At 48.1% G+C, this 21,506-nt stretch overlaps 1 protein-coding gene across 1 annotated transcript; it reads right to left on the reverse strand.

Annotated features, from left to right (window-relative positions):
• Positions 1 to 1,612: 1,612 nt before the first annotated feature.
• Positions 1,613 to 21,199, reverse strand: LOC147020555 (monofunctional C1-tetrahydrofolate synthase, mitochondrial-like; the record flags this gene model as incomplete). The annotated part of the gene is made up of 7 exons (XM_085893798.1): positions 1,613 to 2,142; positions 16,794 to 16,946; positions 17,772 to 17,879; positions 17,991 to 18,168; positions 18,462 to 18,562; positions 20,896 to 20,937; positions 21,071 to 21,199. Coding segments are annotated over 7 exons (801 nt in total), but the record flags the coding sequence as incomplete, so codon positions are not given.
• Between the last annotated feature and the right edge of the window lie 307 nt (positions 21,200 to 21,506).

Here is a 21,506-nt window from a genome sequence, read left to right on the forward strand (position 1 = left end):
TGTACATTCTTCAGAGTTCAGTATATTAAAAAAATACAACTTTTTTGTATCACATTATTACAAAATCTGCCCCATTAACTTTAGTTTTGATCCACGAACTTTATGCTTTGCCTCACCAATTTTTGGAAGATTTTGAGGTTTTATGACTTCAAACTGATCCCTTTTCGACATAATCACCCAGAACTATCGTACCTGAATACTTCTTGTCATTAAAATAATTATTTCCAATCAAAACGATTATTTGACATGACATTTTACCCCCACCAACTTCTTCTAAAATGCTCCACACATGCGTACATGTGAACAAAAATGTAAAAAACGATATGTGGCCATATCTCAAAAACTTGACCTGATTGAACAAAACTAATGTGATTTTTGGATTCAGCGCATCAGATTCGTCCTAAATCAGCTTAAAAAATGCAGACAACAAATTTGTTGTTGACCAGTGTTATTCTTCTCATAAATTAATAATTATAAGTACATTTTTTATTCAAAAATAAATTCTTGTAATGATGATCCAAACATATGCTTGGGTTTTAATTTATAAACATGTCCTACAGTTCTCTATTTGAAGTCATTAGTTATGACATACACCACTAGATGGAGTAATGGTCTGTCACAACACGAGGAGAAGCACAGTCAACCTGTCTGTCTGTTTGGAGAACAAAGGAAATGGATGCAGAAAAACCTCGGCCCAGTGGCACAAGTTTGACAAGTAGATGCACTGTTGGAACCAAATTAGATCAGGAGCGACACAAGACCTATTGTACAAGGAAGGTTGGGCGAAAACAAGTTGCTGCTTTGGAGAAGAAGTCACAAGAATTGATTACATGGAGATCAGGAATTACTTTCAGTTCAGAAGACAGTATTTGCCTCCATCATAATCAAATTCTTCTTTGTGACATCACAAGAAATCCAACAAAATGCAATGGAGTATGACCTTGAGAAGCGCTTCAGAGCAACAACAACCATTGCTGGTACACGGTCACACCATGGTTTCCTGCCAATCTCCGATACACGTCTGGAGATGAGAAGGGTTTCTTCTGATGCTGTATCATCAACAGTATGCACAGGACCGGAAACCACACAAGCTCATCTGTCCCAGTTATTAGTCCCAACCCTAACTGAACTGGATATATACCAGGCTGGGAAATATATTGCCTATGTTTATGACAGAATATAATATTATATTGATATTTTATATTTATAAGAATATAAAATATATTGCCTATGTTTATAGTCTTTAGTTAGTTAGTTAGTTAGTTAGGGAAGTCTTTAAAAGCCAGTTCTTCTGCATGGGGAGAGTATCATTTGCTGTCGGTACAGTTGTGCTGCTGATGCAGCGCTCCCTGTAGATTAGAGGATGAATTGCAATTTGTTCAGGGTGCCGGCAATAGCCGCCTCCTCTGTGCGAAAGACGCTGCGATCGTTACCGTCCACAAACTCGTGCCAGTGTACGAGACACCCAGTTTAACATCTATCAGATGGACGTCTCACCCACATTGAATCACTCTGCCCATGAAACACCGATGGCAGTTTATAGCAGGGTTGGGTTTCAAACCCAGGCTCGACAGCTTACAGACGAGTGTATCCCTCTCAGCTATCCTGCCAGCCCGTATTTCTTCATTTCAGGGGTGAAATATTTAACTCCTTCCCTTCCTCTCTCCACATTAATATTGTGCCATCACCAACTTCACCCACTCGTACCTCCTCATAACCTGCTTTCTCAATCTCAGTAACAGACAGGTCTCGTGAGAACAATTATCCAAACTACCTTCAGGTTCCAATTCACAATCCTGTGAGAAGTCTGTAGAATTGGCACTTAAGTAATATAGTGAGGATCCTAATTATGTGAATAAATGATCCTAAATTAATTTTATATTTTTCATGGTACATAAATAAAACGCCAAAATGAAATAAAGATTAAACCATTTAATTAAAATAAGGAGATGATGGAATATCATGATATTTCACAGACATAATGTGCTTCTTGCGTCTGCCTTTCGATAGATGTTCGTGATGTGGACCGTGATGCAGGTGGAAATGGCGTGATCAGAACAAGCCCAAAATCTCGCCCGCATCCGTGTCCAGGTCGATGTCGTAGTAACAGAGTCTGACTGGCAGGCCGGGCAGCATGGTGATCTGAAATGTAAACAAGACTCAGTAAAATAGAAGCAGGAAATAAATACAAGTCACGATATTCCAAATGGTAAATTGCCATTCGGATGCAGCACATGGCTGCAGCTTAGTAGCAGTTATTGCAGGGAAGTGGCTGTGCCGCTGATGCAGTGCCCCCTGGAGGTTGGAATTGGTATTTGGCCAGGGTACTTGGGATAGCTTGATGTAATTCATTGTCAAGGTCTCGTGATTAACAACCTTAAAAAAAATGGCCACAAGTCCACTCCAGTGTATGCACTACTCTCAAGGCGGTTCCTGTAAATTCAATGCAGCTTGACATGCTGCTTCACACAGTAGGTTGGTGTATATAAGAAAAGAAAAGCTGTCATGGTGAACTATTTTTCAACATGCCAAAGCTGAGTTATACCAGTAATTAAATTAATTATATCTTTAGAGGAAAAGCGATTGTGCACAATCCCCACAAAAACACTTTTATATAGATATATTTATATAGATATATATATATATATATATATATATATATATATATATATATATATATATATATATATATATATATATATATATATATATATATATATAGATATATATATATATATATATATATATATATATATAAAGATGTATATATATATACATATATATATATATATATATATATATATATATATATATATAGATATATATATATATATATATAGATATATATATATATATATATATAGATATATATATATATATATATAGATATATATATATATATATATATATATATATAGATATATCTTCTTCTTCTTCTTCTTCTTCTTTCGGCTGCTCCCGTTAGGGGTCGCCACAGCGGATCATCCGTATGATCCGCATTGTGATTTGGCACATGTTTTACGCCGGATGCCCTTCCTGACGCAATATATATATATATATATATATATATATATATATATATATATATATATATATATATAGATATATATATATATATATATATATATATATATATATATATATATATATTTATATAGATATATAAATAATTATATAGATATATATTTATATAGATATATATATATATATATATATATATATATATATATATATATATATATATATATATATATATATATATATATATATATATATATTGTTACTGATTCGCGCCCGCCGGCGTGCTGACGGCCACGTAACTCGAATCGCGGCACGTCGCCCACCGGACGGACAATCCAGTCGTGACCCTCTCGGACTAACGCCGGGAACCAGTCACGGGTGGACCTTTCGGTCTCACCGCGATCGAGCCAATCAGCCCCCGCGTGGGATAGGGTTGCTCGCCAAATTCGACCTACCTAAGTACCCACGTGGAGAGTAGACCGGGCGATCGCACCTCGCCGCAGGTCGACTTCGGACACGGGCCACTTAAGCGACCCGTTCCGTACTATCGGGATAACCGAGCGGTGTTATCGTCGACCTCGACGGTTCGATTAATTATCGGACGTATTCAGCCCACTACCAACCCTTTACGTGAAGCAAGATGAGGATTCAATGAAGGAAATGACGAAGCGAAGCGGGAAACAGTTCGACACAAAGCACATTTATTCGCGATGAACGGAAAGCACATATATTCAATTCCACCAAAAGCACACAGAAAAGAAAAACACAATTCAATTTACACAAAAAGCAAATGCGACAATGCAGATCTAATACCGATTACACGAGCACACGGCAACACTTATACAATTTTACTTCACAGACGGCGCCGACAACACATACCCAAAACCAAGGAAAGAATACCCTCAAGGATGAGGCGGGCCTGAGGCCGAGACCGGGTCGGGCCTACCCGTCTGGTGATGAGACGCGGAGCGGCGATGGTGCCTCAACTCCGCGGGCCTCGCGGGCAGTGTCTGGTAGGGGGTGGGAAAGGGGCCCCCTTGGTCGCACTATCTCAGCGCGGGGGGAAACAGGAGGGGGTTGCTGATGCTCGGGGTATAGAGGATTTTTATTGTCCCGCGACGAGCGTCTCCACCTCGGCCAGGTCGCGCTGTCGGCCTCCCTGGGGTGCAGCTCCCTGCACGACGCGAGCACCCCCTCGTCTGCCCTCGCCGCCTCTCCACAGCTCCGTCCCCTCCGCTCCGACTCCAACGCACACGACGACCAGCTCCTTCTTGCCAACTCCACCGCCCGCGAAGTCTTAACTCTCTGTTCCCTCTCGAATCTACTACTCACTGGACTGACGAACACGGTCGCTTATATCAGCCCCGTGGCTTCGCCCTCTCATCTTTGACCCCCTCCCTTCGACCTTTCACCTCGCTCCCCATTGGCCCGAGAAAAAGTGGGCGTGAATGCTTTTTGATCCATAAATTTGCATATATCGATCGCCTTCCAACGCCCTGGAGGCGGGGCCAAATCGCCCCTCGCTCACCGATTGGACGGCAAAAAGTGGGCATGTGTCGTTTTTGATCCGTTTTTGAAGCACAAAATCCGTGATTTTGTACACGCTGTTCGGCGCGCGCCCTGCACGAGTCCAACACCGGTACCCACAAGCGGCGCAAGAACGGTGGCGATGCGACGGTTGCGAGGTGTGACGTGAAGGTCGTGGCGGTTGTGGTGAAGCGGCGTTGTGGTTGGTGGTTGATGTTGTGACTGGTGGTGGTAACAATGGCGGTTGGTCCAAATTAAAGATAGTAAAAGAAAAACGGCTATCCTGAAGAGTCGCAGCACGCATAAATGACATGTATTCCCACTAGACAACGGGTTTGGGCCTAACTACACATGTACTTACCGAGATACCTCACCTAAGGGACCTGAATGGTGGTTTGCGAATTTGGTAACCACAACACTACCCCCTCCCTTTTTTACAGACTTGTCCCGAGTCGTCAAATTTTCGTGTGCCATCATGTGTAGTTTTCCCCTAGTACATTTTACCTACGGATCCCTGAGTGCGACATTCATGGTATTCATGTCCCCAAAATAAATAACCTGAGGGCTGCGTAACTATCTAAACAAACTCACTCACACGGACGACTTAAATAAAATTGCCGGCGCTAGGACAGACATGCCGGGGGCGCACTCATATTTACAGTACATCTTAACCTTAACTTACAAATTTTACATTAAACCATGGCCCAGGATCATTGAACTCTGCAAAAAGAAAGCAGTTAGCAGGGAGCCAGGCTGCCCGCATGCAGTCTCTGGCTCAAAACAATGCAGGTGACAGGGAACGTGGCTGGCTGCTCACACGCAGTCCAAGGCCTTCCCTTTTGAACTGAACGCAGTGAACCACAACGGTGCATGGGCTGCACAACGCAGTCTCCGTGCCAGCTCAAGTGGCACACGCAATGAGCACAACGAATGGATGGATGAACACAAACACGGTGCACGGGCCGCCACTGCAGGCCCGTGTTGTAGCTGCCAACAGGGCAGTTCTTGCAGCTTGCAAACTGTTGCTTTTACGATCCTGGCGCACATGGCAATGAACAGGGGGGGGGGGGTAAAGCAAAAATTGAACGGGGCTGTTGAACATGGGCAGTGGGCATGGCATGGCAAAGGCAGCAGGCAAACTCAGCCCGCAGAATAAGGCCGCTGCAGGCAAACACAGCCGGCAGATGAACTGGCCGGCACAGGCCTTGACGCAAAACACGGCCAGCCGATGGCACAGGCCTTGCAGCAAAACAACAGCTGCCGATGAAGTGGGCCGGCCTCTGCCTTGCAGCAACGCAGCCAGCAGATGAAGCTGGCCAACCTTTGCCGTTCAGTGGAGGTTGGTGGAGGGAGTGCGGTGGTGCTGGCCACTTGGAAGGTGGGCTCGGACCTACCTACCTGTCTCCCTCCCACCTATCGCCTTTGCCTGTCACTGTACATACCCACTCCCTTAATTTTTCAAACCCCAATTTAGCCCCAACTTATTTTTTTGTTGTTTTTATTTTTACTTCCCCACTATAAATCGTCCCCTAACCCCCTTTACTGTCCTTGTTCGGCTAACCTATCCTGCCACCTAGCCTACTCCCAACCCCTACGTTCCCTTCCCGGAGGGGAATAAGGGAGAGCTAACGTCCTGTGCCGAGGCCCAACGAAGCCTCAGAATGGCCTCCCCAGAGTTCAGTGATCTATAACCAAAGTGGGTCCAGCGGCCCACAACGACAGCGAGGGGATGGATGGTGCGGAGGGGTACACTTCCTAATCTACCCTATCCATTTAACTGTTAAACTACCCCGGGGCTTTCAACAAGCGCCTCTCGCTTAAACTATTGGTTCTAACAACCCAGATTCCCGTCGCCTGTGTTGGTGTCCTCACAATTTCGGGCCTCGCCCCCCAATTTTCTCTCCGTGCCCTCACACGGTCTCCTGGCTAGGACACGTGGCTCCCTTTGGCAGGCACGACCCTCTGCCGAATCTCCCGCTATGGCACCCCCGGGCACTACAGTGCCTCCGAGCCTACCAGCTCCCTAACACCGGGGAGTGCCCCCCATGGCACCTCCCCTGAAACGCACACGTGGCAGGCCGGCCTCCCGGGCCCCTTTCCGAGGGTCACCCGTGCCCACAACACTGCCCACGCGGCTAATGGCGCCCCGGGCCCCCGCACCAAGCAGGCGCACCCGTGCCCACTACGCTATCCCGGCCCCCACGGGCCCTTGGCCTACCACGGCCGACTAGCCTGGTGCCCGGGGTACCCACTCAGCGATACTCACCTTTCGCAGCCACGCTCCCAAGCCCGTCAACAGGGCTCCTGCACCCCTCCAAATGGGTCTCGAGCCTACTTTCCCACCAACAACAAAACGACCTCCATTTTTCAATTTGACTAACCCAGCGAACTCACTTTATACTGACCCCGGGGTCCCTTGGGCGGGAGTCACTCCTCCCCCCAATCACTCATCGCACCATGCATTCCCCATTCACTCCACACACACAGACCCGCTGGCCTCACTCACTCAACATGTACACGTACTCACCTCACAACTCACCAACAACTCTTCAACAAACTCACCGCTGAACTCTGCCATCCTCCTAACTACCTCCCCTAACTAACTCGTGCTCCCACGTCGTCCCTTATACTACAGCACGTTCCTTTTAACCTACGTAGCTAAGCTACGTCCCCTCTACACATTCACAAGTCTGTCACTGTCTCCAAATAATTCATTTTATTTCCCAACCTAAATCTGGCTACAATCCCTCAAAGTAATCCATTCCACGGGCCCCATGAGGACTTACCCCTGCCCCATGGAGCCGGTCTAGCTAAGCTAACCCTTCCCCCTAACTAGTTTCCATCCTGTGCCCAGGTAAGGGGGTCTTCCACCCCTTGCCCAGGAATCCTGTGCACCCGAAAGTGAGGCTTGTTTTTTTTTTTTTTTCCATGCGCAGCACCTGCGCGGCAACTCAGAGCTCGCGCACTTTGCACCTGCCCGTGACGTCATGCAGCTGCACGTGTTCCTCGTCCCTCCTTGGACGGTACCATCCGGCAGAGATACCCCTCCTGCCGGATTCCAACCACACGTGCAGCCATGACGTCACCGTGCGCATAAAAAAAAAAACACAAGCCCCACGTCTCGAGGGGTTCCCCACGCGAACACATGTGCTTTGCCCGTTGGAGCTTAACACACACGATCGCGTGGAGATCCCGTCCGGTCCAAATCCATTATCCTGCCTAAACTCTGTCCGTCCGCGGGATCGGCAAATCCACCGCGTGCGTTTCCGGACCGGGACTTCACTCTCGCAAGCGAGCACGTGGCGGTCTCGTGCGTTGCACAGCACGAACCGCGTGCTCACTGCTGGGTGAACCCGGCACGGTCCCCGAAACAGCTACAGCCGCTACCCGGCTTTCTCTCCTCTGTCGCCGTCTCCGTCTCCATTCCACACACGCATACCTGCGTGTTACGACGCACACAGTCCACTCCATCACATTCACACCGGGAGACGCGGCTGCGTGCTCCCGCATGCCAACCGACATCTCCCTCACATACCGCTCTCTCACACACACGGTCTCCCTTGCACAAACCATACCACTCACACGTGGTGCTCCATTCACTCGCGCGGGGGCACTCACCCGCGGTGCCTCACTCATACTGGCCGTTTCATTCACACACACGGCCTCACTCACACACGGTGCCTCATCCACACACGGCGTGCTGGGAAGCACGCACTCCGGCACAATCGCCACCACACCAATCACACACGGGGTCGCTTCCACACACGGGGACGCACTCACACCTTGCACCACACACACAGGGACAACCACACTGGGGATTCGTGTCCCCACAAGGGTCTCCGGGGCCTCTATACCCCCCAAGCTCTCCAAGCACCCGTCCACAGCACTCGTCCCCTCAACCTCGCAAAGCACGACCGAACTCACCTGGTCGTGACTTTCCTCAAGGGGGCATCCTCCCTCCCCTCGTTCCTGGAGGAGGCCATCCAGGTGCTCGCACTGGGTCCCTACACAGTCCGCCAGCTCACCCTCACTATCCTCCACTACCTGTGTGTGTGCGTCACTTACCCCGTCTTCATCGTGTTGTCTCTCCTCTATTTTTTCTATCTCCCGTGTCTCTATACATTTATAAGTTTCTGTTGTCGTCACCTCGTGTCTCGTCTCGCACGTTTTGGTCTCCCCATTTAATTTTTCCCTCTTGGTCACCGTCGATTCCTCTGTCACGACCCTCGCCCAACACGCCCCCCGAATTATTTTTTTACCCGCCTCCACCGCGGGCCTGCCAGCCGTTGCACCCCCTTCCAGCTCGTTTGCTTCCACACGTGGAGTCGCCATTCCCAGCTCCCTGGTCACGGCCTTCATGCCCGCCTGCAGGCATCGGCCCATGTTCTGCGTCTCACCCCGCAGCTCTTTCATTTCTTCCCTCATGTTTGCTTCCATTCCGTTTATTTGCTTGTTCATTTCGTTTTTCATTTCATTTGTGTTTGTATCCATCTTTTCGATCATTTCCGCATTCATCTTTTCGTTCATGCCTTTCATTTCGTTTGTATTTGCATCCATCCTTGCTGTCATTGCCGCCAGCATGGCGCATAGCTGGGCCATGTTGGATGCACTCAGCTGAGCCGTTTCGGCAAGGGTTGGGGAAGGGTTTTGGTGGAGAGGGGGGGGGGAGGTGTCATACACTGCGGCCGCTGCCGCACCCATTTCGGGCTCTGGGTTCAGTTGGGCGAGTCCGTGTTCCTGCACAATCAACATTTCCTGCTCGGGGATTCCATCCTGGACCATGGATTCTACACATTCTACATCCATTTCTAATACCCCCGGCTCCCGCTCGCCTTGAGACGCCATCTTGCTTCTCGTGAAGGGTTAATTTCGCTCGCTCGTAATTTGGAGGGAATCGGGGGTCGCTTCTCTCACCCCTGGACCGATTCCCGTGAATTTAGCCGGAGACAGGAGAGCCCGTTTTCCTGTTCTCCGATACCAGTGCCGCGAGGAGGGCGATGGATTTGTATCCATCGCACGACCTGACACCAGTGTTACTGATTCGCGCCCGCCGGCGTGCTGACGGCCACGTAACTTGAATCGCGGCACGTCGCCCACCGGACGGACAATCCAGTCGTGACCCTCTCGGACTAACGCCGGGAACCAGTCACGGGTGGACCTTTCGGTCTCACCGCGATCGAGCCAATCAGCCCCCGCGTGGGATAGGGTTGCTCGCCAAATTCGACCTACCTAAGTACCCACGCGGAGGGTAGACCGGGCGATCGCACCTCGCCGCAGGTCGACTTCGGACACGGCCACTTAAGCGACCCGTTCCGTACTATCAGGATAACCGAGCGGTGTTATCGTCGACCTCGACGGTTCGATTAATTATCGGGCGTATTCAGCCCACTACCAACCCTTTACGTGAAGCAAGATGAGGATTCAATGAAGGAAATGACGAAGCGAAGCGGGAAACAGTTCGACACAAAGCACATTTATTCGCGATGAACGGAAAGCACACATATTCAATTCCACCAAAAGCACACAGAAAAGAAAAACACAATTCAATTTACACAAAAAGCAAATGCGACAATGCAGATCTAATACCGATTACACGAGCACACGGCAACACTTATACAATTTTACTTCACAGACGGCGCCGACAACACATACCCAAAACCAAGGAAAGAATACCCTCAAGGATGAGGCGGGCCTGAGGCCGAGACCGGGTCGGGCCTACCCGTCTGGTGATGAGACGCGGAGCGGCGATGGTGCCTCAACTCCGCGGGCCTCGCGGGCAGTGTCTGGTAGGGGGTGGGAAAGGGGCCCCCTTGGTCGCACTATCTCAGCGCGGGGGGAAACAGGAGGGGGTTGCTGATGCTCGGGGTATAGAGGATTTTTATTGTCCCGCGACGAGCGTCTCCACCTCGGCCAGGTCGCGCTGTCGGCCTCCCTGGGGTGCAGCTCCCTGCACGACGCGAGCACCCCCTCGTCTGCCCTCGCCGCCTCTCCACAGCTCCGTCCCCTCCGCTCCGACTCCAACGCACACGACGACCAGCTCCTTCTTGCCAACTCCACCGCCCGCGAAGTCTTAACTCTCTGTTCCCTCTCGACTCTACTACTCACTGGACTGACGAACACGGTCGCTTATATCAGCCCCGTGGCTTCGCCCTCTCATCTTTGACCCCATCCCTTCGACCTTTCACCTCGCTCCCCATTGGCCCGAGAAAAAGTGGGCGTGAATGCTTTTTGATCCATAAATTTGCATATATCGATCGCCCTCCAACGCCCTGGAGGCGGGGCCAAATCGCCCCTCGCTCACTCATTGGACGGCAAAAAGTGGGCGTGTGTCGTTTTTGATCCGTTTTTGAAGCACAAAATCCGTGATTTTGTACACGCTGTTCGGCGCGCGCCCTGCACGAGTCCAACACCGGTACCCACAAGCGGCGCAAGAACGGTGGCGATGCGACGGTTGCGAGGTGTGACGTGAAGGTCGTGGCGGTTGTGGTGAAGCGGCGTTGTGGTTGGTGGTTGATGTTGTGACTGGTGGTGGTAACAATGGCGGTTGGTCCAAATTAAAGATAGTAAAAGAAAAACGGCTATCCTGAAGAGTCGCAGCACGCATAAATGACATGTATTCCCACTAGACAACGGGTTTGGGCCTAACTACACATGTACTTACCGAGATACCTCACCTAAGGGACCTGAATGGTGGTTTGCGAATTTGGTAACCACAACAATATATATATATATTTTTTTTTAACAGCATCAAGGCCAACTATAACACACATACACACACGAGATAAACAGCCACTGAGCTTTGGGGTGGGGGGGGGGGGCAGTGCCATCACTTTCCAGGACACTCGGAACAAGTGATGCCGCAACAATGGCGCCGCATTTTTCACCGCACTCCGCAGGGCATTTCCTAAGGAGGAATTTTCTCCTCCCATTAATGCCAACCATTAATGCCAACTTCAATTTCTATCCTCCCCATTACCTTCAATTTTCATCCTCCCCACTTTCCAAATATCCCCCATTCTCCCAACTAATCTCTTTCTTATCTCAAAAAAAAAAAAAAAAAAAAAAAAAAAAAAAAAACACCCAACAACAACAACAACAACCTTCTCCCGATTCTGCTACTTCTTCCTCTTAACTTCCTCCTCGTCTTCCTCGATTTCTTTTTTTTTTTTTACACTTCCATGACCTAATCTGTTGAACTCTCTCATACATTAATATTAACAACAAAAACGATCTTATAATGCTTCATCTTCCTCTCTCACACATGTGGTACTCTTTACTGTTTCACAATGCACTACTCTTCTGCTATTTTAACAGACTGCTCTCATTTCGACCTCTCCTTCATTCCTTGCCTAAAAATCCAACTATTACAGCGCTTCTTCTCTCCATGCTCTGAATTCGCCTTCATTGCATCCATCAAGAATTGTGTTAAATCGTATCTCTGACCTAAAACTTTTAAAAACCACAGTTTGCCATGGATGCTCGCTTTCCATCAACCATTCTTTTTTCCAACTTCAGTGCCAACTCACCCCCCTCACCCCTCACTCTCACTCTCAAAGCAACCATCCCACTCTTCTCCCTCCAAGCCTCCCTCTCACCTCTTTCAAAATTCCCCCCTCACCTTTCTCCCACCTTTCATCCCCCCTCACTCTTCCTTCTCTAAGTTGCCCCCCCTCTCATCCACCAACCTGCCTCCCTCCACTGCCCTCTCACCTCCATCTCTTCACTCCACCTCCTCAAATCCTCAACTGCCATCTTCCTTGTCTCTTGTCCCCCCCTCTCTCACAGCACCACAGAGCCTTTTCTCCTCCTCATTCGGCCCCCTCCCTCGCTATTCTGCAATACCCCTCACTCCTTCAGCAACCCTCCTTACCTCCCCCCCTCCTCCCCCGTCCCGCCCTCCCCCGCCCCCCTCCACCTCCTGCACCAAAAGCCTCCTCCCTACCTCTTCATTAAAAGTGTGGACCTCAAATATCCGGGGCCTTCGCTCAAACCTTTCAGATCTTTCCATGCAGGTTGCCACTGACAAACCAGACATTATCTGCCTAACAGAAACTTTCCTCTCCCAAGGCCGTGTCTGACTCCCAAGTATCTCTCCCTGGTTACTCCCTCTTACGGTATGACAGACCTGAGCCTCGTCCTGGTGGAGGTGTTGCTCTCTTCATCAAAGACTCTATTCCTCACTCTCCTGCACTGCTCTCACTCCCCACACCCCCAGGAATACCTCTGGCTTCGGCTTCCCCTCCACTCCCACCTCATGTTTATATGTGTACTGTACCGTCCACCGAACAGTGATGACTCCATCTACACCTCACTCTCCGAAAACGTGGACCATCTTCTATCTTCTCATCCAAACTCTCTCTTCCTCTTATGTGGCGACTTCAATTGTCATCACGCCAGTTGGCTAGGTGTGGGTACCTCTCTCACCTGCCATGGGACATCAGCAAAAGCTTTCTGTGACTCATTGGGACTGACTCAATCGGTCAACTTCCCGACCCGGATCTCAACCAATGGTACTCCATCTCTTCTGGATCTGATTTTGACAAATTTCCCTGACAATATCTGCTGCTCTTCCTTCGCTCCAATTGGTTCTTCTGACCACGTCCTTATTAAAGTGGACATCTCTCTGGCTGTTATCAGAGAACCACCTCACCGCCGTCGAGTCTGGCATTTCACTCAAGCCGACTGGCAGGGTCTCCAAGCAGCCATCAAACTTACAGACTGGTCTCCTATCACTACTTTCTCAAACATCAACTCATCCTGGGAATTCTTCCAAAGAAACTTGCTCTCCCTCATGCACAGATTTATCCCCTCTCGTGTTCAGTTGTCTTACCCTTCCTCCCGCCCTTGGTTTACTGAAGCTTGTGGCGAGGCAGTTGTCCTGAAACAACTTGCCTTTGCCTCATGGAAAGCAAACCCAACTGAGGGCAATCTCAGTTCTTTCCACAAAGCTCGGAACAAGTGTGTAGCTACCCTCAGGAGAGCCAGAAAACAACATCTTTCTCATCTCAAGTCTGAACTCTCAAACCTCTCTCCCTCACTCAAAATCCTGGTGGCGTTTAATCAAATCTGTTTCTGGTGTATGTTCCCCCTCCATCCCCTCCCTTACACCTCAAATGGCCGCACTGCTGATTCCACACGTGATAAAGCTGAATGTCTAAACTCGGTGTTTGCAGCTAAATCTTGTGTCCCAAACCCATCACTATCTCTACCCACTTTACCCAGTCGCACCCAACTGTCCCTGGACTCTGTATCCTTTTCTCCTGACAAGGTGGAGAGCTTGCTTTCAAACCTCGAGTCAGATTCTGCAACCCGGTCCAGACGGCATCAGCCCACGTGTCCTCAAAGCCTGCTCTTCTGCTCTTGCTCACCCTCTCTCTGTTCTATTCACCCTCTCATTTTCCCAAGGTCATCTGCCATGTGCTTGGAAATCTGCTAACATCACTGCCCTGCATAAAAAGGTGCAAAAACAGATCCCTGTAACTATAGACCAATCAGCCTTCTCCCAATCATCAGCAAGGTTATGGAATCCATCATCGCTTCAGACATGAAATCCTTCCTCTTCTCCAATGGCTTGATTTCCAATCATCAATTTGGTTTCAGACCAGGTCACTCTACCCTAGATATGCTGCTACTGCTCTCCCATCAATGGATGGAGGTCCTCAATGCCAGACAGGAAATCCGAGCCGTATCCCTGGACATATCACGTGCTTTTGACACAGTCTGGCACCCTGCCCTACTCACCAAACTCTCTGCCCATGGTATTCAAGGCCATCTCCACTCATGGCTCGCAGACTTCCTCTCCTGTCGCCCTCAACGTGTGGCCCTAAATGGAGTTCTTCCATCCCCTCTTCCTGTGCAGGCTGGAGTTCCTCAAGGTAGCGTTCTGGGCCCTGTTCTTTTTCTGGTTTTCATCAATGATCTCTCGGACTCTCTGGAAAATCCTCTATTTCTCTTTGCCGATGACTCAACCCTCTGCCGTACCATCTGTCATCCCTCAGACCGGCAAGCAGCAGCTTCTTCGCTCACTGCAGATCTGGATAAAATCACAAACTGGTCCAACACGTGGAACATGTCTTTCAATCCAGACAAATCTCACACTCTCACTATGTCTCTTCGAAAGGACCGTTTACAAAACCCCCCCATCCACTTTCTCAACAATCCTCTGGAAGAAGTCTTTTCTTTCAAGCTTCTGGGTCTCACTATCTGCCATGACCTTTCCTGGGAAAGTCACATTTCCAACCTCGCCTAAAAAAGCCAGTCGCCGACTGGGAATCCTCCATCGTGCAAAGTCCTTCCTCGGCCCTCTTGAGCTCCTGACCACTTACAAAGCTTTTGTCCGTAGCCTGATGGAGTACTGCTCTCCCCTCTGGGCTGGTGCTCCTGCCTCCCACCTTTCTCGACTTCACGCTGTCGAAACCAGGGCTTTTAAGATCATTGGCATCTCCCGCAATGAAGCTGAGTCTTTGGGCCTCTCACTCAATCACCGCAGATGGGTCGGTGGTCTTTCTGTCTTCTACCGACTCCTCTCCAGCCTTGCCCCCCCTGCTCTCTCTGCGATTTGTCCCAGCCACATTTCCACAGGGCGCTCAAGGTCCGCCAACAACCCCCTTCTGGTAAAACTACCAAAATCACGAATCACTGCTCATCTTCACTCTTTCATTCCTCTTTTTTCCCGCCTTTGGAATAAACTTCCTCACTCTATTCTTTCCCATTCTTCCCTTCCGGCTTTCAAAACAGCTGTTCACCACCACCTCTTATCTTCCCCCATCCAAATCCTCGATCTTTTCTACCCCCGATAATCCACCCAAGCCCACTTCCTTCAATTCTCCTGCTTTCCTTCCTGAAAGTCCCTTTAATGTCCATCTTCCCCTCGCCATGTTCCCCGTCCCATCCCCATCCCTCTCCCTTCCACAGTTCACCTGTGTCTGTTCCCCAATGTTTTGTCCCTTCCACTCCCGCCCCTCTTGTCTCATGCCTCCTTGCTGTGAGTTGTGTGTTAGCTCTCATACGAGCCTCGACCAAGGTATACAAAAAAAAAAAAAAATATATATATATATATATATATATATATATATATATATATATATATATATATATGTATATATATATATATATATATATATACATGCAATTGGTTGACAACGGGCCTTCCATTAAAGAAATCCTCAAAAGGAAACATCATGTAAACCCTGCAAGTCATGTGACATTTCATTTTAATTTCTTTTCAAGCGATGAAGCCGCTGCAGTATTTGGCTGTCTTTCTGTCCATCTGTCAAAAATGAAGAACCACCTTTCTACTCCATCATTGTTTAATTCTAAAGGGTAATAAAGTGAAATTCTGAAGGGTTTTGTTCTTTTCTCGGCTTTGCCTATTTCATATTAAAAATGGCAAATTGAACCGCTTGCTTCGGATGCGGGTGTGATTTTTATTTTTAAACATTTTTAGCTCGCCTGTTCGAAGAACAGAGAGCTATAGCGATACCCCCGGCGTGAGCGTCAGCATCAGCGTGAGCGTGAAAATGTTAGTTTTTGGTGCAAGTTATTTCCTTTCTAATGTTTTTATCTACCACACTATTTTTTACTGATTACAATATACAAATACATTATATTGCTTTAAAATTATTTGGATCAGACTTCACTGCAATACTTTATAAAAAAAAAAAAATATTATCAGACTAGTCTTTTAAAAACGATAAATGTATAAAGAGGTGAGCATTGGGTGGCTTTGACACCAACTCTCTGGTTTTTTTATATGTTCAGGTAAATTCATTTCCTTTCACCATAAACAAATATTGTTGCAATTTAATTGTTGGGAAGCAAGTCTCTTGGGGGGGAGGGGGGAGAGAAACCCACTGAATTGTTTGCAACCTCAAAATCATGGAAATCATTCAATGGCTTCGTTGTCTCAAACTCCTGCGCAATGTGTTTTGTTTCTGCTCACAAACGAGGATAGTCCACTGAGACTTGAATATTATCCATGAGGTAGGTGGTTGTAATCGAAGGTGTTGCTTGTATCGTCGAGGATTGTGTGAAAAATGACAAACACTGAAGTTATTTTTGTTTTTCATTGGTGCTTTATGGCTTTTTCGACGCCATGCCGCTTGCCATCGTGACTTCCACGAACGAGCATCGTGTACAAAGTTAAAGCGCAGTGAGTGCAGGAATGTGAGTGTTTATAACAGGAAGTCATTGTTTGGCGTAGTGCTCAAAGCGACCCAGTCGGTTGAATCGCTGGGTTTCCTCACCGAGCCGATGAGCAGTGTGAGGAATCCTGCTCCCGCGCTGGCACGGACGTCTCGCACGGGCAGCAGGAAGTCGTGCGGTGCACCCTTGAGATCGGCACGGTGACTCAGAGACAAGTGGGTCTTCGCCATGCATATCAGCAGATGTCCCAGACCCTACATGCAGTGTGGAGGAGGTGAAATTGAGCAACGCAAGAGAATAGGTAAAGCATAAAGCCAGAGGGAAAAGACAAACCAAATGATTATTATGGCCACCACTGGATAAAATCAACAGCAGGTTGATCGAGGTATGTTAACCATCATGGGAAACAAGGAGAGGCTTTAACATTTCGGGTATTAACCAGTCCGGAGCAAAAACATTCAGTTTTGCACCGACGAAGGGTTAACGTCCTGTTAATCACATCCATTATTCTACCTGTCTGCCAAAGCAGATCGACACTCACCTTCACCAGCAAGTCGAGGCCCTTGTTACACACAAACTCCAACACATTTAACTGATAAGGAAGGGAACGGACTTCTCTATCAGATATGAAATGCTTGTACCTCGGTCATTAAGAAAAAAAAAATATATGAACCTGATCGGAAAGGCTCGATGAGCCCTCGGATTGTAAACTCCCCATTTAAAGGGTCAAACTGGATGTAAAGTGTAAAGAATACTGAGATAAGCTTGTCACAAATCTGAGTATTTTGTGGTACATGTAGCACAGAAGCATTAACTCCATTGATCGAGATGAAGAAGATAATTCACAAGATCACACAATCTGTACTAATGTGTACAGCATATCGCTGGGGAAGGGATTTGGGGTGAACAGGGTGGGGAGGGTTAATAGGTCAATGATTCTGCATATGGTACAGGAGCGGGTATGGTCAAAAATGTAAACCTAAGATATAGATAGCTCTTGATACCTAAGGCAAGCTGAGGCAATGTGAGAAAAGTTAGGAACAGGAAGCGGACGCCAGCCCGCCTCATCCTTCTCTCACCTGCTGGCCATCCATGTTGATCTTGTCTTGCGCCAACGGTGACAACTCTATATCTGCAGCTCCGTACACATCCTTAGTGATCTTCCTGATTTTCTCCTCCGCAGGGACCTATACATAAATCTTTATTCCACTTGTAACCTTGTGGTATTTGGTTCAGGCTATCGTGAAACCATTGGTCTCTGGTTGAATTTCACTGCAAATGAAAGACCAGTCTCTCACCGACAGCTCATACAGGAAGTTGAAGTTGCTGTCGTGATACACTGCATTGACAACAGCTTCAGCCAAATCAATGCCACCGAGGCCACCTTTGGCCCAACTCCTTCTGCGTACAGCATCCACGGCCCCAGCATCACGGGCAGCCGACAGCACGGCCATCACTTCTGTTTCGGAGTCTGAGCTGTATATACCAGTTCAAATTACGATGGTCATCATTAACATTCATATCTTCAGTCGCAAGGAAGCCATAGTGGGGTTTCTTTAAACAGGATATAAGGCTCGGAGTGGAGCTGGCACACGCAGGCACGCACACACACCTGTGCTCAATCCCTATCCGATTTCCTTAACAATGGTGCAAAAACATATTTCAATTTTAAAACTAGTGCTTATTTTCAGTTATAAAGATTTCAGGAAGTGGGAAGAGAAGGAGACAAAACATATAGGTGCAATTCATGATGGGAGAGTTGGACGTACGCAAACTCGTTGAGCACGAGGACGACAGGTAGGCCAAAGAGACGGGCAATGGAGATGTGTTTTCGCATATTACAGCAACCACGCTGCACAAGCTGCACGTTCTGCACAAACACCATCACACACACACACACACGTTTATCAAAGCTTCAGAGACATAAAAATGGGAGAGTAGTTAAAAATTGACACCAGCTCTGGAAAATCATTGTGGTATCCATCGTTATGCAACTTGAAGATCAAGAGCGACACAATATCAAGCAGATCCACGTCCGTCCTGATTACACGGACTCTGTTATGAAGCCTGAGAGCCGATCGGTAAAATCCGGTACGGGGTCATCCTTTGTGCTCAGGCGATGCTTTTGAACAAATGCAGGTGGCCCACATTATTGAGGATCTGTTATTGTGATTCTTTATTTATTTTTCTTTTTGAAACATTTCAATGAAAGCCATTTCTGTGAAGCATTTGGTGTATACAAGTCCCAAGCCCAGGATGATGTGAACTTTCAATTTGACATGCCTTCAGTGTTTAGTTCACATCACTCTCGGGATGGATGTTTGAGCGTAACAGTTCAGGTGGATTACGTTGGGGGGGGGGGTAAGCATGTATAATTGGATGTTAATACTGTTACGAATTTGGAATTCGATTGCACACAACATACAGGTTCCTTTCGTCAGCTATGTCGATAAGTGCTTGTTCCCTAGATAGCTCACCTTCCATTGTTTAAATGTTCAGAGATCGATTAGATGCACTGCGGATCGATTTAATAGTAAGGGAGCGAACAATGGAGACGTCCCCCCCCCCTCTTCTGCGAAGACGAAGAAGAACCCTTACGTCCCGTGATTCAAGACGTCAACAACTCTCTCTCACCCGTGGTTGAGCAGGGGATGGATCACGAGGGCAAGAGTCGCGTGGGGGGAGTGGGGTGGAGAAGGATATACAGGAGATCCTTTCTTTGTTCGGAGTTGAGGGAAGTGGGTTTGTTCGGGTGGTTCAGTAGAGCTTCAGCTCGAGCTGCTAAGAGGATAAGGAAGAGATCCTCTAGTTGGTTCGTGTTCGGGGGGGGGGGGGGGTGTTCAGTAGAGCTTCGGTTTCTGCTGGTGTGGTTGTTCAGCAGGTCGTCGGGTCCTGATTGGTTCAGTAGAGCTTCGGCCACGGCTTGGCTCGGGTGGAGACTTTTTGGAGAGCTGCTTTGTTTGGAAGAGAGTTGAGCCGGTTGCTCGACTCGAGCTGCGAGTGGTGGCTTCTTCTTCTTGGTTTGTGGAGCTCTTTGTTCTCCGTTTGGTTCCCGGCTTGGTGCGACTCGTCAGCCTCTTCTTGGAAGTGGTTCCTCAGGGAAGCAACGCATCAATGGGAAGGATCGGCACCTCGTCTCACCAGCACGTGTTGAGAAGCGCGGGAGGATTCGCAGGAGCTTGGGAAGGATCACGGCGATTGGATCTAGCTCGCTCTCGCTGGAGCCTGGGTCCGAACAACTTGAAGACCACACGAGGTGGAGAGGTTCGAGATAGGCTCTGGGTTTCAGCTCACCTGTCCTCCGAGCTGGAGCCCGTTATTAAAGGCCTCAGCCACCATTTCTTGGGTGTGTGTGTGTGCGTACGTGTGTCCGTGGGCCCGTGTCTACTAAGTAGTAAAAACTGTTAAGTGATTGTGTAGAACGGTTGTAGTTCTCCTGCCATGCGTGTTGGCTTTGTATAATTGCATACGTGTTTTTGCCTTGTTTAATTGCATACGTGCATGCCTGCTTACGCACTTTATTACAATAAATGTCCTTGTTTGAATGTAAACCTGTTCGTTGCGTCCTCTTCCCTTAATTGAGCTGCCGTCTTGCTCTCGGAATATAGTTGGTTTTAAATAGCCGGTAAAGTGATCGGGTCCAACGAGACTGCGCGATAAATACCACGCTCGGTTATCCCAAAAGGAAGCGAGCTGCTTAAGCGGCTCGTTTCCAAGCGGTCCCGTCGAGGTACAATCTCTTGGTAGTCTACCCGCGCGATTAATTAGGTATATCGACAATTTGGCGATTGACCCTGTAGCATGGGTAGAGTGCGGACAAGGTTGTGGTGTGCTTAAAAACACACCCCTGGCTGGTTTTCGGCGTTGATTCGGAAAGCCGCGACTGGATTGTCCGTTTGGTGGGCGAAGCGACCGCTATTGGTTAGACGCGGTCGTTCGCACACCGGCGGGCGAGAATCTACAACAATACAGTACAAGCAGTTCATATATTGTGACCAAGTTGACCACGTACAAGCTTGGAAAATATTTGAGCAAGGAGGTGTCAGAACTGAGAACACACCTTTGGTGAGAACTCTTCACACATTGAGGAGGTGACTGATGATTAAGTTTTATTTTAATTACCTCACAACCGTGGGGCAGTGAAGAAGTTGGAAAACTTGGGAAAAGCCCTGTTGAAAAGTTTTAACCTCGATAAACACATACCTCATCAATGTATTCTCTTGGCAAAGGAAGTCCAGGTGTTACCTGCAAATCGCAAAATGGAGACCATGCAAACAAATGAGCAATGTGAGGGAGACCGATACTCGTATAGCAAATGGTCTGAAGCTTCACACGTCAGAATGAGTCATCGTTTTGCAAGCAAAGGAAACCCCACCACCTTGGGCCCACCACCGTGCATCTCGAGGGCATGGACCATAGCGACGAGCACCACGGCGCTGGGACGCAAGCCTGAGGCCCGACATTTTATGTCGAAGAACTTCTCCATTCCGATATCGGCACCAAATATCGGTCACTGCCGCGGCATCAACAGGTCACAGTGTGGGAATCAAATAGGTCATCACAAAGTCATGGACAGAGAAAGTCACAACAGGTACAGTCTCGGATATTGCCAGAGATTCCAATGTCTATATGAGGACAGTGGTGTCGATTGATGAGTCTCAAAATGTTGATCCAGTTGGGGTTTTCAGTCCATGCATGCTCAATTAGTGGTCCCCCTTACCATTCATGTTCAAAGGCAATTGTAAACACAAACAGTATTGTTGGCAACATTGGGTTCCATAAAAAAAATAAAAGTTGATGGTTGAATTTAGTAA

Source organism: Eptatretus burgeri, chromosome 9, assembly GCF_056783735.1.
Source record: "Eptatretus burgeri isolate ZD-2024b chromosome 9, Ebu_testis_v1, whole genome shotgun sequence".
Taxonomy (NCBI): domain Eukaryota; kingdom Metazoa; phylum Chordata; class Myxini; order Myxiniformes; family Myxinidae; genus Eptatretus; species Eptatretus burgeri.